The following is a 20,387-nucleotide window of genomic DNA, read 5'->3' on the forward strand; positions in this document are numbered from 1 at the left end:
GAGTCCTCAGCCAGGATGCTTCTTTAATAATGTATTCCCCTGGGAATAATGACACTCACTACGTCCTGGTTTTGTCCAGAACTTCAGGGTTTTTTGGTGGGTGTGGAAGGAGTCACCTCATAGCAACAAAATCAATGGGAATTTTCTTATTGACACCAGAAAAGTTGCTACTGTAGAACAAACCCAGCTAAGATGCTCCAGGAAAGCACATTTAACTTGTATTAAATCTCCTTCCCTCTGGCCCCATTTCCTTCCTCCCTGTGATCATCATGCTCCAGCTCTGTCTGGACAGAGTTCTTCTCACAGGGCAGTGTTGTGGTTGTGCTCTGCCTTCACCACCATTGTTTGAGGGCTCACAGGATCTGTTTTTAAAAGTCCTTGCCACAAACAGAAACAGGTACACACACTGCTGTGTCTTAACAGCTGTCAGCTCTAAGCCACAGGGGCAGCAGTGAACGAGATGCTGGGAGTGCTGCTTTAGGTCCGGGCTGAGACTGCAGAGCCAGAGGAGAGGACCCTTTCTGCATGCTGCAGCATCCCTAAAGAGACACTGGGCAGCTGAAGAGACCTGGCTGTTCTCCGAGGTGCCTCTGCTGGGATGGCTAACCAGTACTGCAGGCACATGAGACAGAATCACAGAATTGTCATTGAGTCCAACCATTAACCCAACACTACCACTGCTAAAACATCTCCCTCAGCCTCACATCTCTGCTTCTCTGAAACACCTCCAGGGATGGGGATTCAGCCACCTCCCTGGGCAGCCTCCCCCAGTCTTTGAGAACCCTTTCAGGGAAGAACTTTCCTCTCACATCCAACCTAAACCGCCCCTGGGGCAACCTGAGGTCATTTCCTCTCATCCTGTTACTTGCTACTAGGAAGAAGAGGCTAAGTCCTACCTGACTCCAACCTTCTTTCAGGGAGTTGTAAAGAGCAATGAGGTCCCCCCGCAGTCTCCTTTTCTTCAGACTAAACAGTCCTAGTTCCCTCAGCTGCTCATCACAGAACACTTCTATCCAGACCCCTCACCAGCTGTGTCTGGACCTGCTCCAGCACCTCCATGTCTTTCTTGTAGTGAGGGTCCCCAAAACTGAACATCTGACTAGAAACAACGTAAGGGGGACAGAACTTAACAGGACTCCAGTGTGACTTGCACAGTGAAACATCACTTACTGCAGCCAGCATGATACTATCTTTCAGTTACTGCTTTGTTGTCATAAGGCTGGAACAAAGGAAAGGCAGAGTGGCCAGTACCACACAGCACATTTACTTTATCTGAAAGGGCAAGGAAATGCATTTAAATAATTCTGTAGTGCAGCAAGTTGAATTTCACAGGCCTCAGTCTATGACAGTTAAGAAATCAAGACATGAGACACCTGTTGCAGATGGCCCAGCTCCTTGTTGGGTACAACATGTATAGGTTGGGGAGGGGTGGTATCAGTTACAGGTGGACAGTCCAGCTGACAGGACAGACCTTCAAAGGCTTTGGAAGCAAATGCAATGAGCACACATCTGACAGCTTCATGGCTGTCCAAGAACATGGCATGGCTTCGAATCAATGTAATATCCAACCAATGAAAGCTCAGACAGATGATCACAATATTATTTTCAAGGTTTAAGACCGATCCATTTCTGTGAATTCAATTTCTGACTTCCAGACAAATGTAAAAGAGCATATTCCAGGAAGATCCAAGGTTAGTAAGCTGCAGAAAAGAAACAAGGAAACATAGCCTGCAGTAGTGCTTTCTGATGATGACTCATCAGGTGGTGTTTTGATTTCCACCTTGATAGGGATTTCATTTCTCCACACCAAGAAAACCTGTCTGTTGTGCTGTGCACGTGCTTACCTGGGACAAGCAGATGATAGCTGAGGAGATTTTCAGCTGACTTACCCATTTGGTTTTATTTGCAGGCTTGGTGGGTGACGATGTTGCCTTTTGTTCCTCAGATGATGTCTTTTCTTGGGTGTTAAGAGTAGGTTTGGTTGAGGATGTTGCAGCTAGGGGACCTCTCTGCACCTTCTTCTCAACAAGAAGGCATAGAATCACAAGTGGAGGACCATGGTGGCACTGAGTCAGCTTTTCATCACATGCCTCCCTACCCATTCAGCAAGTGCTCCCTGGTTAATCTGGAGGCACTTCACCAACATGCAACCTGCAGCCTGAGGGCAAAGCAGTGCTACAGCCACCCAGAGGCCAGGCTAAGGGGTAGCTGAGCATTTCCAACTTGTGCACTGCAGTTACTCTAATGCCCTTTCCCTGCATCATCACATGGGCAACAATCTGTGTCCCCATGAATTGTCCTCCCTTGTCTGTACAGAGCAGGCATTGCCTGCTCCCTTGGAAACAGTGTTCTTGTCAATGCACCACTCACTGACAAAGTTACTTCTGTGTCTTGCTGCTCGTCACTGGAACCAGCTCAGAAAACAGCAGCTCTTCTAAGCTGTGTGTCCACTCTGTCTTCATCATGCCAGGGTGTGTTAAATATAACCTTGGGCTCTGGTACAGAAATACATCATGTAACACAGCCTGCATGCCAGTGGCACTGCAATTTCTGATGCACAGAGTCATGTTAGAAAGCGTTTTGCTTTTACTGAAAAGCATCCTGCAAATGCATACACTAAGAGCTGAGGCTCTCTGCAACCCGTGGGTGACAGAGATCTTTGCTGTTGCTTCCCATGCCTCACCAGGGCTGTGGTTGCCTTCCACCAGCAGCTCTTGTAGGGTTTGGTTATACACAGCTACAGGAGCCAATAGTCCTGATACTTTTCCTGCCCAGAGGCGATAAAATGGCATCAGCTGACATCTAATGTCCTGCGCTGGGGTGCTGGACCGAGCTCAGTCCTCATCAACGCACTTCTCCCAACAAGGTTACTGCAGGACAATCTGGGAGGCTGTTGCAGTCTAAGTTGCTGCTCTTAACGACCAATTTCTGACAGAGAATGGCGATGGGAAGGTTGGCAGCAGGACAGGGGGAACTCCCTGTCTGGCAGCTGCCGGTGATGACTGGACATGGACCACGGTTAAGGCCCGGGCTCAGCAGTCGAGGGAGGTGAGCAGGCCCGGGCAGCCCCGGGAAGCCGCCGCCGAGCTCACAGGCAGGGGGTTGACGCTGACCAGCGCGAGCAGAGCTCAGGGTTCAGCAACCGGACCGGGCAATCAACCGGCGAATCCCGGGGTCAGGCCTCCGAGGGCGGCCGGGCTCATGGCCGAAGCCCAGGGCGGGGAGACAGTATCCCCGCAGAGTCAGAAAGCAGCGCAGCAGCGGAGCCGCGGACCCTTCTCGTCCCTTCCTCGCTCAGTGCTGCCGTGCCGCGGTCGAACTGCAGTATTGCAGCACTGTGAGGCTCCGCTGCTCTCCCTGTTGCCGTCCGCTGATACGGGCTATACGCTGGCTGAGAGGCGACGCTGGCTGAGAGGCGACGCTGGCTGAGAGGCGACGCTGGCTGAGAGGCGACGCTGGCTGAGAGGCGACGCTGGCTGAGAGGCGACGCTGGCTGACGGCCAACCATCGCCGCCGCTGCCTCCCGTACGCGGTGTGGGCCGCCGCTCGCTGCCGCTGGCCCCAGGACCTAGCGCTAGGGACTACCCCGGGCTAGCACCGCCTGCCCGAAGCTGGCTGGTGCTGCCGACTGGTGGCGGAACGGCGAAACTGCAACTGTCACCGGTGCTCTCTGCAGCTCCTGGCCTGGGGTTCCCCTTACAAAGCCACAGAAGCGTTTTGGTTGGGAAAGACTCTTATGATCGTTAAGTCTAACTGCCCTTTCAGAACAGAGAGCGGTACATTTTGCATCATGTGAGAAGCCTGACAGCTAGCCCAAGATAAATCTATCTAATCACAGAGTAGGAGAACAACAGGGACTAAGAGTCACAGAAGAGGAGATACCAAGCCTATGGAGAAGCTCCTCCAAGCAAGCTCTAAGTGGTTAGATGTTAGTCCCCAAGGCTGGCACTTCACAGCAACTTACCACACAGACATTTTTGCCCCCATTTTCCAAAGGAAATCAGTTTCCGAACCACTTTCAGTGAGAAACTGTACCAACAGCTCCACATTTTGGTACCAAAGCATCCCACTCTGTCACAGTTTGTGGCTGAGGCTGAATACAAATTAGCCACTTCTTTTCATGCAAAGCAATTAAGCTCCCTTAAATAAAACAAAATGACAAAAAACCCAAAGCCATTTTACAGGAAGCCTCATCCTTTAACCCATCACATGCTGAAATTCCCTTTTCCTGGGGTTCCTGGTTGGCCAAGATTCGCAGAACATAAAGTGAGGCACCAGATTGTGGATACCTGCTGCCTCGTGTCACCAAAACCAGAGCAGTTCCTGCCCACGTACACACAGCGGCAGCACTGAGTGCGAGAGCGTTCGGCATGCGTCCGTAGCAACGCGCGGGGCTGCACCAACGCCTGCAAGGGGAAAGTGCCCGTTTGGGGCAATCGGCCCCAAATCCGGAGGGGAAAAGGGGAAGTGGGGGCTTTTGAAAGCGTTTCTGTAGCTGGGGTAGAGCGATATTTAGAGGGGAGGCTCAAGGTTTTAAATCCTTGCGATAAATGGGCAGTTTAGAAACCTGCTTACAATTAGATATTAGACTGCTTAGGCTTAGTTCTCTAGTTACACTTATCTACGGTCTCTGGGCTGCACAGAACAGCTGCATAGACTGACTATGTAACACAAGAAGCGCAGACAGCTCTGTCCCGACTTCTGTTGTCTATTTAAAAACTCGAAGCTACATATGAAGCAACTCCGAAGTCCATTACTTACATAAGCCGCTCTAAAACGTGTCTCAGATCCGTCTCACCTGACCAAGTGACTTGCTGCATCCTTGTGTAAGAGAAAAAGAACGAAGCTCTCTCCGCACATGTAAGAGATTTTCCTCCCCTGCCCCTCCCGAGAGGACGGCGGCTCGCAGGCAGCCGGGGCTGCTTAGGACCCTGCTAGACGCCAAGGCTCGGGCTCTCCGCGACCCCTCTGCTCCCAAGGCAGAGCCATGCCAGGCCTCTGCAGCGTGTGCCCGCCGGGCTGCAGGGCGGATGCCCTCCGCGAGAGCGGCAGCGGCGGGACGCGAAGGCCCCCCCGGTCCGGCTCGGCTCAGCTCCATCCGGCGGGGCTCCACGCGGCTTCTTTCCCTCCGCTCCGCCCCGCGCGGCTCAGCTTGTTCCGGCTCCACTCGTCCGGCTCTGGCTCCATCAATCTCGGCTACTTCCGGCTGGGCTCCATCCCTCCGTCCGCTCTCGGTTGAGTTCGACTCCCTTCGACTGGACTCCCATCAGTCCGCCCCCGCGGCGCATGCGTAACAGGGCGGCGCCCTGACAGGCATGCACGGCGTCCGTAGCAACGTGCCGCTCCGGTCCAATAGCAACCAAGGCTTCTAGAAGGCGCTCGCCCCGGTGCAGCACGAGTCTCGATCGTCCAAAATCTTTTTAGAATATAGTAGATACAAGCTTTTTTTTTTTTTTTTAACTATATAAATTAATACAACTTTTAAATATCTATCTAAAAATAAGAGATTTCTGTCTATCCCCTTTGGACACAGACAATCTGACGTTTTTCCTCATTATGGAAGTGGATCAAATGAGTCTTGACCTAAATGTACACAGCTTCACACCTTGTGCATGGTTTCGATGTCTCCTCTGTGCTGAAGATAGCACTTGGCCACTCTATGGAGACTTTACCATTTCCAGGCAACACACTCTTGAAGGATATACACTGCTACAGAATCCTAACATGCAACAAGCAGGTCAGACGGCTGTGCCAATTAGCACTGCTTAATTGCAGCCAGTGAACATGTATCTGGTGGCACTCTTTGGGAACCTGACTGCAGAGGTGCACTGTTCAAGCAGGGCAAGGCAAGGGCCACAGGCATAACTTGAATCTGGGGCTAACCTGTGGTTCTTTTAAGTTTAACTCCTGTCAGCTTCCACCAAGGCTTCGTGCAGTTAAAAAGTGATTCCTGGAAAGATTCCTACGCTCTCTATTTTACCTCCACACCTCTCCCACCTTTGCACATTACCCAGACTGGTAAACACCATGGCACCAGTGACTAAATACTGTCCACCCCCCACCCCCAAAACCAAAACAAAACACCAAATTAACAACCGAGAGTTTAAACTAGCATGAAATAACTAGGAAGCTGCAAAAAGGCAGATACATAGGAAAACCCATTGTCACCGTCAATATGCTAAGGAAAGCAGACTCCAAAGTAGAGTTCAACTCTCATGGTGATGGTTAATTTATTCCCTATGAATACTTGCCATTTAAACACCATTTCAGAGACGCAGTACATAGGCAACTTAAGTTTACTCTGAGAGCAAACTGAGTCATCGCCCTGACCAGCCAGAAGTACTTTATAGATTATCATCCTCTATAGATCATGATCTTAGGAAGGGTATTGGGGTTCTGTCTAAAGTACTTCTGTCAACATTCACAGCTGTGCCTGAGGTTCAAGATACTTTTTCTATCCTGCTTGTAGATTTTCAAATGAATTTTTAAAAGAAATCATAAATTGACAGCATAGATACAAATTTGATTTTCAGAGTAGAAGTGAACCAAGCTAAGAAAAAAAAAATCTACTATTTGGTTAACGTAACAATCAAACCTCACCAAGCAGAGGCAGTTTTGATCAAACAATTCTAGTGAGGGCCTACAGGAAAGAACTATGCACCAAATAATTTCATGTCAGGAATCAACTACCATGATTTACTTGGATTATTTGCAGCTGTGCTCTAGAATGTGTGCTGAGAAGGAGTCACTCAGACACTTCACTGACTGTGGTGTTTTCATACCCTGGACCTGCTGAGTTTCCGCAGTGGCCTCAAATAAAAGTCTTGGCTTTTGGGACACCACAACTGCATAAGCAGCAGTGTTTTGTGTTCTTCCAGCAGAGGGTACAGACCTCTAATAAACTGAACCACAAAGAATATGCCAATGCAAATGAATACACAATGCAGTCATGTCGTACCGAGCAGATATGCGTCTAAGATGGATTATCTAAGGCTCTCAGAATGTCACATTTTAGTTCCTTGCTGCACTACGCAACGGCCTAAGGCAGAAAGCTGAGCTTTAAAATGGAGAATAGTGTATTTCTAATCTCCCTCCTAGCAGTCACCATAAGAACAGAGACCAAAAAATTTAACAGCTAATGCTGCTTCCAAAGTCTTGTACAAAAATAGATCACTACGTCCTTCTGGCAGTCTCAAATGTCTTGAAGTCTTCTGCAAATTCCTTTCTCATCTCTTGATTTCAACAGAAACAGTCAGTCCCCACTGCCAAGACTTGTGTCTTTGCCAGATTCAGAGATGAATGAAGATTATGTTCTCTTTCCATGGAATTAGTGTTCAGAATCTATTCCACTTCTATCCTCTTTGTTTGGATTTGTTTACTTATTTTTTCTTTTTTTTTTTTTGTCCAAAGGACATGCATTGACAGTGCAAATAAAAAGCAGATATCGTGAAATGCACACACAACACCCCCTGATCACCCCAGCATTTCAAAAGGCTCTCCCAAGATGTTATCTGCACGCACAGGATTCCACTGTCATGTTGGGGTACACCTTAAGAACTACATTTTTATTTTCATCAAAAAATAAGATACTAAGAGAAGACATTTTCTCAGGAACGCAGCAAGGCTCGGGAATGCCTGGGACAACCCCAACAGCTTTCACGATGCTCTGAATGGTGGCATGGTTGGATGGCTTCAGGGCCTGCAAGAGAAACACACAGCATGAATGTAGCTGCAACTGTGTCAAAAAGGACCCGGGTACTTTAGAACTAAACTTTTGAGAGAAAGGGCTTTGTGGAGACCCCACAATGCTAACTGGTTCCTTTAGCTCTTGTGTTCATTCTGTAGGAGACATCACCAGTGACATGGCTGAGGAACTGAGCCCCCTCAAAGGACTAAGTCTGCTGCATTTGTACTAATGTATATAGGAAAACACTTTCACAGAATTGTCAGGGTTGGAAGGGACCTCAAGGATCAGCCAGTTCCAACCCTCCTGCCATGGACAGGGACACTTCGCACTAGATCGGGTTGCTCACAGTCACATCCAGCCTGGCCTTAAAAACCTCCAAGGGTGAGGCTTCTACCACCTCCCTGGGCAACCTGTGCCAGTGTCTTTCCACCCTGATGCGAAGAACTTCCTAACATCTAAAGTCAGTCTCCCCTCCTCTAGCTTGTATCCATTATCCTCAGTCTTATGACTACCTGACACCTTAAAAAGTCCCTCACCAGCTTTCTTGTAGACCCCCTTTGGATATTGGAAGGCCACAATGAGGTGACCTTTGTTTTGATATGAGGAAAAAGCAAACCTGACCAGTGGGATAACTATTTGTTCACACAAACCCAGAACACGTTAACTGAATCACAAATATAAACCAGATCCACTCTGGCACTGTGTGATAAAGGAAGTGCTGACTTGAAGTCTGTCTGAAATGTCCATGGCCCTTAAGGTGCACTCTTGAGCATGCCCAGCTTTGGCTTAACTCTGCTTCTGCCAGTGGGCATGTAACTGTGACTGCAGTAACACCGAAGGTGTGTCCTCAAGAGAACAGAATCCCCTGCTGGAGTACTGAGCTGGCATAATGCCCTGCAGACGGCAGGCAACTTAGGCCATTGCCTGCAGCGGCCTGCATTCTGGTCATGAAAAGCAGGCAGACATTTTCTGTAGGAGGGGAGAAACTGAAGGCTGAGGAGCGGCAGGAGGGAAAGATGCCAAGCTGAACCCAAACTGCCAAATCTGTGAGTGAGTCCAGCTGTGGCTCAGGCTGCACCTGCTAAGCTGCACACATTCTTGAGAGCCTTGCTGCCCTGTTGAGTTTCATTAGGGATGCATCACCAGCAGGGCAAATGACGTCAGTTACAAACTTTCAGTTCTGGCCCAGGAGAGGGTCTGCTGCAGCATGACCCAAGCCCAACACATGGGAGTTTGACAGCAGTCAAACCAGCTAATTGAAATCAGGGAAAGAGGAAGGCCAGAAAGTTTGGAGCTGGAAAGTGTGTGGAGGAAGAGGCGCATCTGTTCTTAATTACCCAACAGGTTGTCAACTTTAGGAGCTCATCTTCAGCAAGGGAACATTATGCACCCATAGGCACAGATTAGTTAGTTATTGCCTGATGGTTTTAGTATGATTTTTGCAAACATGGTCTTATTAGTAGCACCAGGTATTATACGTGGCTCAAGAATAACAGGTGGCTCTAGGAGAGCTTCACTTTTTCATATCATTTAGGTTTTCATTCTCTCTGGAAAACAAGGTCATTCTGGTTTGTGCAACTGAATATAACACACAAAAGGAACAATTTGCATTGCAACATGCACAGAAATCTACCAGTTGCTTCCAGGCAGCTGGGCTCACAGTGGGTTTCAGTAAGCTGCTCTCTTAATGGACTAGCTCTCTCTGCAGTGCATGGCAGCAAATGCAGGTTCACAATGTCTAAATAGCTGCAATGCTCTGCTGCTATAATTCTTCACCTAACTGAGTCTAGAGAGCCCCACACAAAAAGGCCAGATTAGGCATCTTAGTAGGAATTCATGGGGGAAAAAAAGAGTTCTTTAAACTCAGTGTTTTATTTGCCTACCCATTTCTCCTCCTTTCTTCCCACCTATTTTCTACTATGAGCTTTTTCCAGGGCAGAGACCTCTCCTGATAGCGTGTATGTGCCTATCCTAGGCAGAGCAGAGGGATGAAGAGGAGGAGGAAGAACATTCTTTTGGAACTGCTATGCTCAGTTACCAAGATAATAGTAGCCAATACTGCAATCTACTTATCTGAGAAGATGTAGCTTAACTGTGACATCCCACAGGCCCTGCAGGAAAGCAGAACCCAAATCTGGCAGAAAAAAACTTTGCCTCTGTATGTTTGGAAGTCTTCTGATGCAGTTCAGTATCTCAGGGGAATTTGCCAAAGATGGACAAATTGCAGATAAAGCTGGACTTTCTCTTTCCTCTAAGCAGTATCTGTTAACTCTGAAACATATGCTTTGTAGTGAGGTGGGTGTTGGTCTCTTCGCCCTAGTAACAAGTGATAGGACAGGAGGAAATGGCCTCAAGTTGCACCAGGGAATGTTTAGGTTGGATACGAGAAGAAACGTCTTCACTAAAAGGGTTCTCAAAGGCTGGCACAGGCTGCCCATCCCATTACCCCTTGTCCTGTCGATGAGCATCACTGAGAAGAGCCTTACACTCAGAGTATTTCAGCCACTCCCAGAACTCCACCAGAGCCCACTGTCATTGTCACAGTTGTGCCTCATGGGGCACACATTCTTCCCAGAGCATGCTATGCTGACTGCCCCCAGCTTGGCTCTGACAGCAGACTCCTTTGAGGCAAAGTGACTACTGTCTAATAAGCGATTTTCTGTATCTGGCTTGCATTATGTTTATGAAACAGGTTACTAACAAACTCACACATCATAAGCACTATATTTTATGGCAAGATTTTTTTTTACGGTAGTTGGGTTTCTTGACAAAAACGTAACACCAAGTAATAATTTTTAACTCACTTTTACAAGCCCATCTTTTTACTAGCTGTTCTGTTACTCCTTGCAGCAGGAGACAAAAGATATCACTTATTTACTAGACCTGAACAAGTAGCATGTGACCAGCTGCCTTTCACTGACACAGGAAAGAAAATGCATACTTTACAGTATGGCCTGGTTTGACAGGATGTAGGTTTACCCTCCTTCCCTCTCCCTTTCCTCCCATTAGGAAAAGCTAGGCATGGCAAGGGTTAAATGGGTAAACTGAAACAGACTGGCACAGAATTGGAAGTTAAGAAAAGTGAAATTAACAGAAGTAAACAAAGTACAAAAGGTATGAAGGGAAAAGGAATATACATACAAAACCAGAATCAGCAATGGACTAGGCCCCACTAGGCAGCAAACAGCTTCCCACCGGTGAAGCCTCCCCCATGCAGCAAGCAAAAGCAAAAGGCAAGAGAGCCAAGAGAGCTCTCTCCAGAAGCTCTGACTTGTAAATAGAGACTATACAGGAAAAGGAAGGGAATAACACGTTGCATAATCTGGTGCCTCTCCCTTGGGACGGACAATCCACCCACCAGGAGGAGTTCCACTCTATGGTTCAACAGCTAACCATTACAACCTTAAAAGGAAGCATAAAGAATAGATAAAGATAGATACCTTTGGAATTGGGAATTGGCATTCCCCTGAGCAGTAATAGGCATCAAAGGATTTAGGGGAAATAATCCACTCGCTCCAGCCAATGTCTGCAAAATCCACCTTGAGGTAGCGGCGGGCACAATACCTTGGCTCATTCCACTGCTTCCTCCTCGCCTTCTTCAGCGTTTGCTCGTCAAACTGGAGCGTCTGGCTCTTGTGGTGATGAGTCTTCCTCTGCTTTTTCTTACTCTTTGACCTCTCGGCTAGCTGTGGCTGGAGGGGTTTGTAGGGTTTTCTGTCTTCCCATCTCTCATCCTCGCTGTACTGGTACTCAGCTCCTGGGAGCTCATTATTCTGCAGGGGCAACAGAATGTTTGTAGAGCGTTTTTGCCGCCACTTCCCGAGGCTGCTCCTCACGTGGTTTTCTGGCCTGGGAAAGACTCTTGCCAGAGGATGGCGGTGCCCTTGCAAACTAGAGACAACGGTCTCTGGCTCTGAAATAGCAGAGTCGTTGGCATAAATCAGAATGTAGGGTTCATAGTGAGGAGGTGCCCTTTTCCGGGAGTGGTGGCTGCTCAGATCCATTTTGACACCGATGAGGAGTTCATTGTTTTGTTTTGCTTCATGCAGAAGCTGAGTGATATCCTTCCACTGCCAGGAAAGGACATCCTGGTAAGCAGCAGAGATGTTTATTAGGAAATGTCCCAGGCTCCGAGTCCAGTTCCCAACCGAAGGAAAGGTCCAAACTGAAAGATGCATCTGAATTTCAGGTTTCCTGTGCCCATGACGAGAGCAGCCTCTGGACTGGGAACAGTTCCAGGGAGCATGCAGCAGATCACCAACATAATAATACACCGAAGCTGACAAGACATTTTCAGAGTTGGTGAGTGACGTCAAGTTAAAAACGTACACCTCCTGGCTTTCAGGGCCCCCTAGAAGAAGAAAATCTTAGATAAGCACATGGATATTTCAGAACAGAACAGAGAAAGGACCAAGCACGTCGATCTCTAGGTTACACATTAAGGTACCAGAAAATTTTCATGCAGTGCTGTGGGAACAGGCCTGGGCCCCTATTCAGGAAAATAACCAAGCTGGCAAAGTGGTGACCATAAATCACATATTTTCAATCTGGTTTCCTTGTAATACCAATCTCCATTCAGAAATACACATTTCCTACTGCTCCTCTGCCTTCAGGGAACTAGGTCACAGGAACAACACAGCTTGATAACTGATGCACTAAAGACTTTACCTATCATTCGAAAATTCAAGTGATGCCACCGTAAGATTTTGCTCTTTTGTTTTCCTCTTTCTGTAATATTTCCAATCCCATCCCTCTCCAAATGCACTTAGGTGATGATGGCTGCCAAGCCAATTGGGATGTCAATGGGATATCACCAGCATGGAACCATGCCTTAGCCCAGACCTAGCTGAAGCTGGAGAAAGGCTCCCACTGGCTTCAGCAGGCTCTGGGTTGTCTGTAAACAATCATTATCATACTGAGCCTCAGGCTGGAAAGAAAATACTTGGTTCCCTACTAGCAGAGGCTCAACATGGCAGTGAAGAAGAGGAAAAACTTGGATTCAAACACAGCATGATTCTCAGTGTTGCCACAGGCTTTCAAATGTATTGCCAGGTAGGTCACTCAAGCTCTGACTGCCAAGCTGTTCAACGCAAAACCAGCCTAGACAGTTCCTTTAAACCTTATGCTCTGTTCTGCTGCAATCTTGGCCTCACCTACAAGCCAAGGACTCTGGGGCCTGGGTGGCATTTACACCTAGCTTCTAAAGGTGTCAAAGAGGCTATTAAAGAGAGACTTAAAACCATGCAACATTTTGTACCATATCAGGAAGCAAAAGAGGCAAACACAGAAAGTGCTACGTGCTTCAAAGCCTAAATGAAAAGGTGAATTGAAATCCTGTCTTACAAAGGATGTTTCCTCTTGGTATTAACCATTCCTCCAATACAATAAGACCAATTTATTGGTCCCTCAAGCAGACAGTGACCTCAGCATGCACAACTGGATCCTCATGACCCTGAGCCCTTCACCATAGCAAGATTAGAGCTGGACAAGGAAGAGAGTATAAGGTTATTGACAACAGCCTTGCATATTTGTAATCACTAATAGAAAGGTTAATATGCAATTTGGCAGAACGCTAAGTATGCCCACCTTAGGAACCAGAATTTATGATGTCTCACAAGTGCCTTGTAAAGAAGTTATTATCTGAATCACTGTTTTGTGTTAAAGGACAACCTTCTTATTTTTTAATAAGAATTCCACTTAACAAATACTGCCTGTTCTCAATCACTGCATTATAGTGGAACACAAAACAAGCTGCTTTTGTTTATAGAGCAATCCTAGATGGTGTGAAACAGACACATAAGGAATATATAGTTTTGATGAAAAGCAAAACCCAGGCAGGCACCCTTGGTGTCTGAACCCTGCAGCCAGAGGAAGAACCGGCAGCAGGTGGTGCTGTTTTCTCACTGAATAACCTCCAGGCTCGAACTGCTCCGGGAAAGTATTTTCAATTCATTCAGTCTGCAAAGTCATCCTGAAACCACTCGCTAGTGGTCGGCACAGATATGTATGGGTTTGCCGACTTCTAGCTCCCAAAACCCACCTGTGTGGCCCGGGTTGCTGTCACAATTAAGGAACACTGTGTCAAAGGTATTCATTGTGTGACAGCAACACCTGACTTTCAGATGTGAGCAACACACTAAGTTTTCCCCAGGCTATTTCTAAAAATTACAGGCATGTCAAGGAAGGTTCAGCTCTGAAATACCTACAAATGCACCTCTTCCTCAGGAAAGTTTAATTTCACACAAATTAAACTTTATCGTTCAATCCAAGACAGAAACTGATGAATTAGCCAAGGCCAAGCCTCCCTTGGCTTGAATGAAACCCAGACCCCAGTAACTCCATGGCAAAGCCTATGCTGAGCCACGCTGGTTTTCAGCCTCCTGCACAAGTAACAACCGAGCTCTCTGGGGTGGGAAGAGAGGGGAGGGACAGTCTCTGCAGGCTGAAAGCAGAAAAGCCTTCCTGTCTCACAGAGGCACACCAAAACAGGCTGTGCCATCACTCACCATTTGGGGGGCAGAGACACCAGCTTATTTACTGCCAGCCCAGAGCAGAAAGAATCCAGCTCACAGCACTGCAGCCAAACCTGCAGGGGCATGGCCCATGCTTCCTCACCTTCCTGCAGGAACACACAGAGGTGTGGACTGCCTGGTACTGGCAATAAAAATGGATTTTAAGAAAAAGCAGTAGGTCTGTGTAGACTGACATCACTGGCATGAACTGACTGACATCACCAGCATCACGTTACAAGGGGCATTTCCAAGCATCAATAAGCTGGAACAAGTCCACTAATGTAGTGTGTTTACATTTATAGAGGATGCACTGACATTTTTATGGACTGCCAAATCTATCCCACGGGTGAAAAAGGATGCAATAACGAGGACCATTTAGTTATATAGTCATCATTAGCCATCACTTAAATGAGATATTAAAGTGGTGCCCTTGTGCCAGTGCACGGCTAAGAATGGATCAGTGTTTCCATTGTAAAACTTTGTTTCCATGGGTTCATAGCACAGTTACAAAAGTTCACCCAGAGCTGGAAATGGAAACCAGTGCCAGAATAGGAACACAAATTTAGAAGCCTGATTTCTCCTTTTCCCCTACCTTTGCTCTTACTTGATGGCTGCTTCCCTCTTACCAATTTGAATATTTTGCAATGGAAAAAATATAGGGGCAAGTTCTGTCTTTTTTAAGAGCACAGGACTGCACAGTGCCACACTGGTTTTATGAATTCTTTTAGCATAGCAGTTAGTAACTTGATATAAAAAGTCCATCACTGATTAATGCTATCAGCTACTCAAATAAAGACCTTCAAGAAGCAGTGAAGATGCATGCTCAGGATCTGACTTATGTGTAGATTTTGTGATATGAAAACCACAAATATGCTCATGGCATGTCATAAATGTGCTGCACAGCGGGCAAAGGATCTCTCTTCTATATATTTTAAGCAGAAAGACCACAGCAGGTCTGAAAACCAAACAGAATGTCAAACTCAAAGCTAGGGTAGACTAAGTAAGTAAAGAGATTGCATTGATAAAATACACAACTCTGGGAAGAGGAACACAAAAAGCCAACTCTGCTCCTTCTCACAGTTATGATTAATTCCACTTCAGCTGGCAGCAGCACAGTCTGCCCTCTCCAGGTTAGAACTCCTGACTTGTGAAGGGACATGCTCTAGGAACTGTGGCAGACTGGGGACTGTGAGCACAGCTCATTCAATGTACCTGGCAGCACAGGGAGCCTGGCTGGAACAGAAGGCAGAAAATTAAAATGCTGGGTCTGGGCCTGAGAAGAGAAACCTACCTGCCCCTTTGCCTTGGAGAAGGTTTGCCTGAAAACTACCAGTGGGCTGCTGCTTGCACTTTATTAGTAGGGATATAGAAAAAAAACCCAAACCAATACAACAACAAAAACAAACAAACCAACCAACCCCAAAACAAAAAACCCACTCGTACTGTCTCCTGCCTGAATGTTTTTAAAGTTCTCATTACAAAAGCCCCTGAACACTATTAGAGCACAAAGAGGCTGGGATTTGGCCTGTACTGGTTTTTGCAGGCTGACGGCAGCCTGTGCCTAGCTGATTTCCCTGTGCAGCATTTGGTTTCCTCTGTTTGCGTGGGCATTTCATACCACAACAAAGGAAAGAACGGCATTTTGAGAAGGAGAACATAGCTCTTAAACCACAAGAACTGGCCTAGGGGAAGGTGTAATACCTAAAATTACTTGAAATTTAGTCAATAAAAAAGAGTTTAAAGTAATTTCTGACTGTATAACTTTACTATAACATTATTACAGAGACCTTCCAATTAAAGCTGAGTTTTTTAAGTGACTCATTTGCAAGACATGTTCCTTTAGCAATGCTATGATTAAAAAAAAAATTTAAAGCTTTCAAAAGCAAACTGAGAGTCTTGTGTTTGAGGTGTTGATCTTTCCATTCTCTTTTATTTATTCCACACTGTATCTTTCCTCCAGATCTTGAGCTTCAGAGGCTGCAGTTCAGCACAGCTCTATGGGAAACACTGCAGGTAAGTGGAGTTTTCTCAGCAGGGGATATGGTCACCATGTGATTCGCTGAGGGGATGAAGGACAGAATGGCTGTGTGCAGAAACTGATGCACAGACTCACCCACCAAAGTGTTCAGCTATAGCTTATGTATCATCTGACCTTATTCCTAGCTGTTGTCTGAAAAGTCACAAGGAATGGAAAACCACTCACTGTTGTGGTACATACAGGAAAAAAAAAACAAAAAAGGCACTGTCTTTGGATTTTTACTAAAGAGGAGCTCACTGTGAGGCCTGTCCTAAGCAAGACAATGGCTGCAAGTGTCATCCCAGAAACATCCCACAGTGACACAGCTGCCAGAGAAATCACAGACTGAACATCCTTTGACTCAAACACATAGGAATAAATTAGGGCAATGAGAGAGAACAGTGCTGAAATGTAAGTAGCTATATCATGAATGATGTACATCCTTGCTTCACGTGTAATGGATTTGGGGGCTGAAGTTTCTTTCAGCTTCATTGTGGGTGTCAAAGGTTTTTGAGACAATACAGCAACATGAATGGAAAACAAATTTGCCTGAATAGAAGTTCACACAAGGATTCATCAAAATCAAAGGATAAACTCCCCAGCCCAAACAAACCACTAATAATCCAGTCTGGTCATGAAATCTGGTCTGTGAGAGATTTCAGAGCAGCAGCATAGGACGCAAACATCAGAGGTACTCAGGAAGGGCTGAAGCTCATGTCCTATCCCCACAGAGGGCTGAACCACAGAAAGAAAAACCTGCATTCAGCACTTGTTAGGATGCTTCTGGTTAATCATGCCTTAGATCTTTCTTGTTGGCTGCCCCTTGTAAGTCTGCAGCTGTCATGTGCAACTCCACTTTTCTTGGACTGGAAACAGGGACAAGTTTTATCAAATCCTACCAGTTCTTGGTCTCTTCACACAATACTGTCTTACAGGGTCGTGAAAATTTGTCTGGGAGATCTGGGAAAGGCCTTTCCTGTGTGGTGCAGAAGAGCCAGAAGCCCACCAGAGGAAAAGCAAGGATGAAAAAGTTTCACAGCCACGTTGGAGAGTTGTGTTTCAGAACAGATACAGTTTCACTTCTGAAAATATACAATTACATTTCAAAATGTACAGTTAAACTACAAATGATATCAATGAAGATTTCCTTCCAGGCTTTTTACTGTAGATTCAGGAGAAATGGCCAGAATCTTAGAGTAGTTCTGCTAATCACAGACAAAAAAACTGTGTCCTGAAGGGGCCTGCAGCGGGGATGGTAAAACGTGCAGGAGTAACAGCAGCGTAATTTATTAATGTAACTAATGCAGACACATTAAGGATGAAAGCAAACCTGTGGGATACTGAACTGTGCAGTCCAAGAGTGCAGCAGTCAGAGTAAAGGATCTGGAAAGAAACTACCTTGAAAGGGAAATACTGGAAATGTACTGTTTCCTTCACAGGGCTGGCCAGGCACAAGGAAGAAGTCAGAAACCAGAAAAGCCCTTTTCACTTCCCTCATCACCCCAAGGAACATTTGATCTAAGGGTTTTCTCAAAATGTACTTTTCTTCCATCAAAAAAACATACAAAATGAGCTGCCGGTGCCTATGGCAAGAGAAAGACAACAGCTAACTGGTTAAATATTTTATGTAAATACTTAGAGAAGTGTCAAAAAACTTATAACCACTTCCAATTTATTGCTTTGGCACTTGAACTGTGAAAGTATCGGAGGAGGAGGAAAGGGATTAATGAATAGTGTGTTTATAGGACTGCTGCCACCCAATGTCAAGTGAGAATATAAATATAATCAGAAAGACCACAGAGGAGGGATTTGAACCAAAGGCCTTCTAGGTTTAGAACAATAAATATCTGTAATCAGATATGATTAAAGGAGCAAATATCACTCTGCTGAGATTATGCCATCCCTTTCCCCCCCCCTCCCCTTTTTAAAGAAATGTATTACACCTTCCTCTCTTTCAATGAGGAAACTGCTTCTTTCAGAACAAAGAGATGTACATTAGACATTACACTGCAAAAAGCAGTAGTCTTTGAAAGACAAGGGGCTTCTTCTGTAGGAACAGCATCTGGGAAGTCACGGTTCTCTGTCCTCCAAATGCAGGCTATTTGCACCTCAGCTACCAAAGCCTCTCTTTACATTTCCATGTACATCTACCTGTGCACGCTAGTCTGCAGTCACAGAGAGATCCAAGTGCCACTGCCAAAGATGCTGAGATGCAATATTTACCAAGCATAAATTATGCTTCAACTACACTCATTTGCCATTGCCCTTAATTGCCAGTACAGTCACCAGCATTTCGAGTACTTTGCAGATAGTCTAAAGGATCTCCAAACCACGCTGTCGCGCTATCACATGCAAATCAGACCCTGGTATCCACAGAACCTACACATGCAAAACACGGATAAGGAGATTCCAGAGAGGGTATGCTAATTACTTCACTTCTCTCACATCATACTCAGACACCATTCGGCAGAGGCACTGAATACAGAGTTGATGAGAGAAACCAATAATTTAAATACGGGAGACATTGTAAACATTACATCCTAAAATACACAACTGTTGCTGCGGGAGGCGTGACTTTTCTGATCCTTTTCTCATCTGTAAATCGGGTTCCATAAGCACTATAGCAGACGAAGCACTCGGCTGACAGCTCAGGACCATCACTCCTCGCAGGGCTGCGAACGGACCGTTACCTTCATTTTCGGAGACCTGGAGCTTATTGCCTGCACAGCGTCACCCGAGAGCGAGCTGCCCGGCAGCCAGCTCAGCGGCCAGGATCTCCCAACCGAGAGCCCTCCCCTCCGCTCCAGCCCTGCGAGTCGCGGGGGAGCGGCCGGGGTGGCTGTGCCCGCCCTCCGCCGCGCCCCCAGGGCTCCGGCTCCGCAGCCGCCCGACCGGGCTCTGCGGTGGCTGCTGGCCCCACCGAGCTCCCCCCGTAAGTGGCTCTCATGGGCGGTAGCGCAGGGTCCCACGGGGCCGTCGCCCGCAGCCCAGCCCCGCCGCGGTCCGCACTCACCTGCAGCCCGCGGGCGGAAGCCGCGCACCGTGTTACCCTGGCGAAGCTGCAGCCCGGGCAGCCCCGACAGGTCTCGGCGCCGCGCCGCCCGCCCCCCGCGGCCGCCGCTGTACTGGTCGTAGAGCCGCAGCATGTGCTCCGAGACCTTGTCTCCTGGGTGCAGCCTCCCCGGCCGCCGCTGCTCCTCCGGCTCCGGCCGCTGCCCCGGACCGTAGTCACCTGCCGCGGCTCTCAGCCGGCCGCCCCGCACTCCTGCTGGGGTGTTTCGCCGTCGCACCCCGACCCAGCGAGCCTTCAGCACGTCGCCCAGCGCCAGGCACAGGCACCCCCAGCCCAGGCACAGGCACAGCACCCAGCGGTTTGCCGCCATCCTGCCCCTCCGACACGGCCGGGCGACCTCTGCAGTCTTTCTTGTCCCTTTCTTGCCCCGGCGGCGAGCCCCCCAGCCAAGTTTGTTTCGGCCGGATGCAACCGCCGGCGGCGGCGAGTGCAGATGGGGCTGCACTAAAAACCAGAGTCGGGGTTTCCTCTTTTATGGAAAGCGCGGGGGGGAAGCGAAAAAATAAGAAGGAGGAAAGTGGGGTGGAGGAAAAGTGCCACGATATAAAGAGCCCGTCCCTCCCGGTGCGGGCAGTGAAGCGGTTTATTCCCGGCTGTGCAGGTTGTTTTTTTGGCGAGAGGTGGAGGTGTCGCTCTCTGTGCAGCTGGATGCTCGCTCCTCACTCTGCTGTGCAGGCGCAGCCCGGGTGAGGCTCCGTGGGTGTGCGCGGGGGGTGCGTGTGCGAGCGCCGGGGCTGGGGCTGCGAGCGGCAGCCACTCGCACCGCCCTCTCCGGTCCGCAGCAAGCGGCAGGCGCGGCCGCGGGGAAACCACCACCCCGAGTCCAGAGACTCTGGAAATCCAATCACCGGCACTGACTGTGTCCCTGAGGGCAGCCCGGAATGAGGGGGGAGGGGGTTTCCCTCCCCACCTCCACCCAGCCTCTTCCAAAGGCAGTAAAATAACACGACTGCAATAAAACTAAAATCACGACTCAAACCGCACTCAGCCTTTTCCCCTGGAAAACCTCACGGGCTGGCTGGACTCAGAGCACAGCCCACGGCAGGCAGGTGGAAGTGGTGCTAACCAGGCCATGCGGAGCTTCAGTCCGCCCTCTCC

At 47.9% G+C, this 20,387-nt stretch overlaps 1 protein-coding gene across 1 annotated transcript; it reads right to left on the reverse strand.

Annotated features, from left to right (window-relative positions):
* Positions 1–7,507: 7,507 nt before the first annotated feature.
* Positions 7,508–19,599, reverse strand: BMP3 (bone morphogenetic protein 3). The gene is made up of 3 exons (XM_054392377.1): positions 19,230–19,599; positions 11,128–12,038; positions 7,508–7,699 (listed from the first exon to the last, which is right to left on the reverse strand). Exons 1-3 carry the CDS (start codon positions 19,597–19,599, stop codon positions 7,508–7,510), a joined length of 1,473 nt encoding a protein of 490 aa, XP_054248352.1.
* Positions 19,600–20,387: the final 788 nt, after the last annotated feature.

Source organism: Indicator indicator, chromosome 25, assembly GCF_027791375.1.
Source record: "Indicator indicator isolate 239-I01 chromosome 25, UM_Iind_1.1, whole genome shotgun sequence".
Lineage (NCBI taxonomy): Eukaryota > Metazoa > Chordata > Aves > Piciformes > Indicatoridae > Indicator > Indicator indicator.

Excerpts from the sequence above, each read along its gene's own strand:
- BMP3 (XM_054392377.1), bottom strand. The coding sequence starts at position 19,599 with ATGGCGGCAAACCGCTGGGTGCTGTGCCTGTGCCTGGGCTGGGGGTGC. Across the intron at positions 12,039-19,229 it reads CTTCCGCCCGCGGGCTGCAG|GGGGCCCTGAAAGCCAGGAG; the intron begins GTGAGTGCGGAC and ends TTCTTCTTCTAG. Across the intron at positions 7,700-11,127 it reads GCCAATTCCCAATTCCAAAG|GCCCTGAAGCCATCCAACCA; the intron begins GTATCTATCTTT and ends TTTCTCTTGCAG.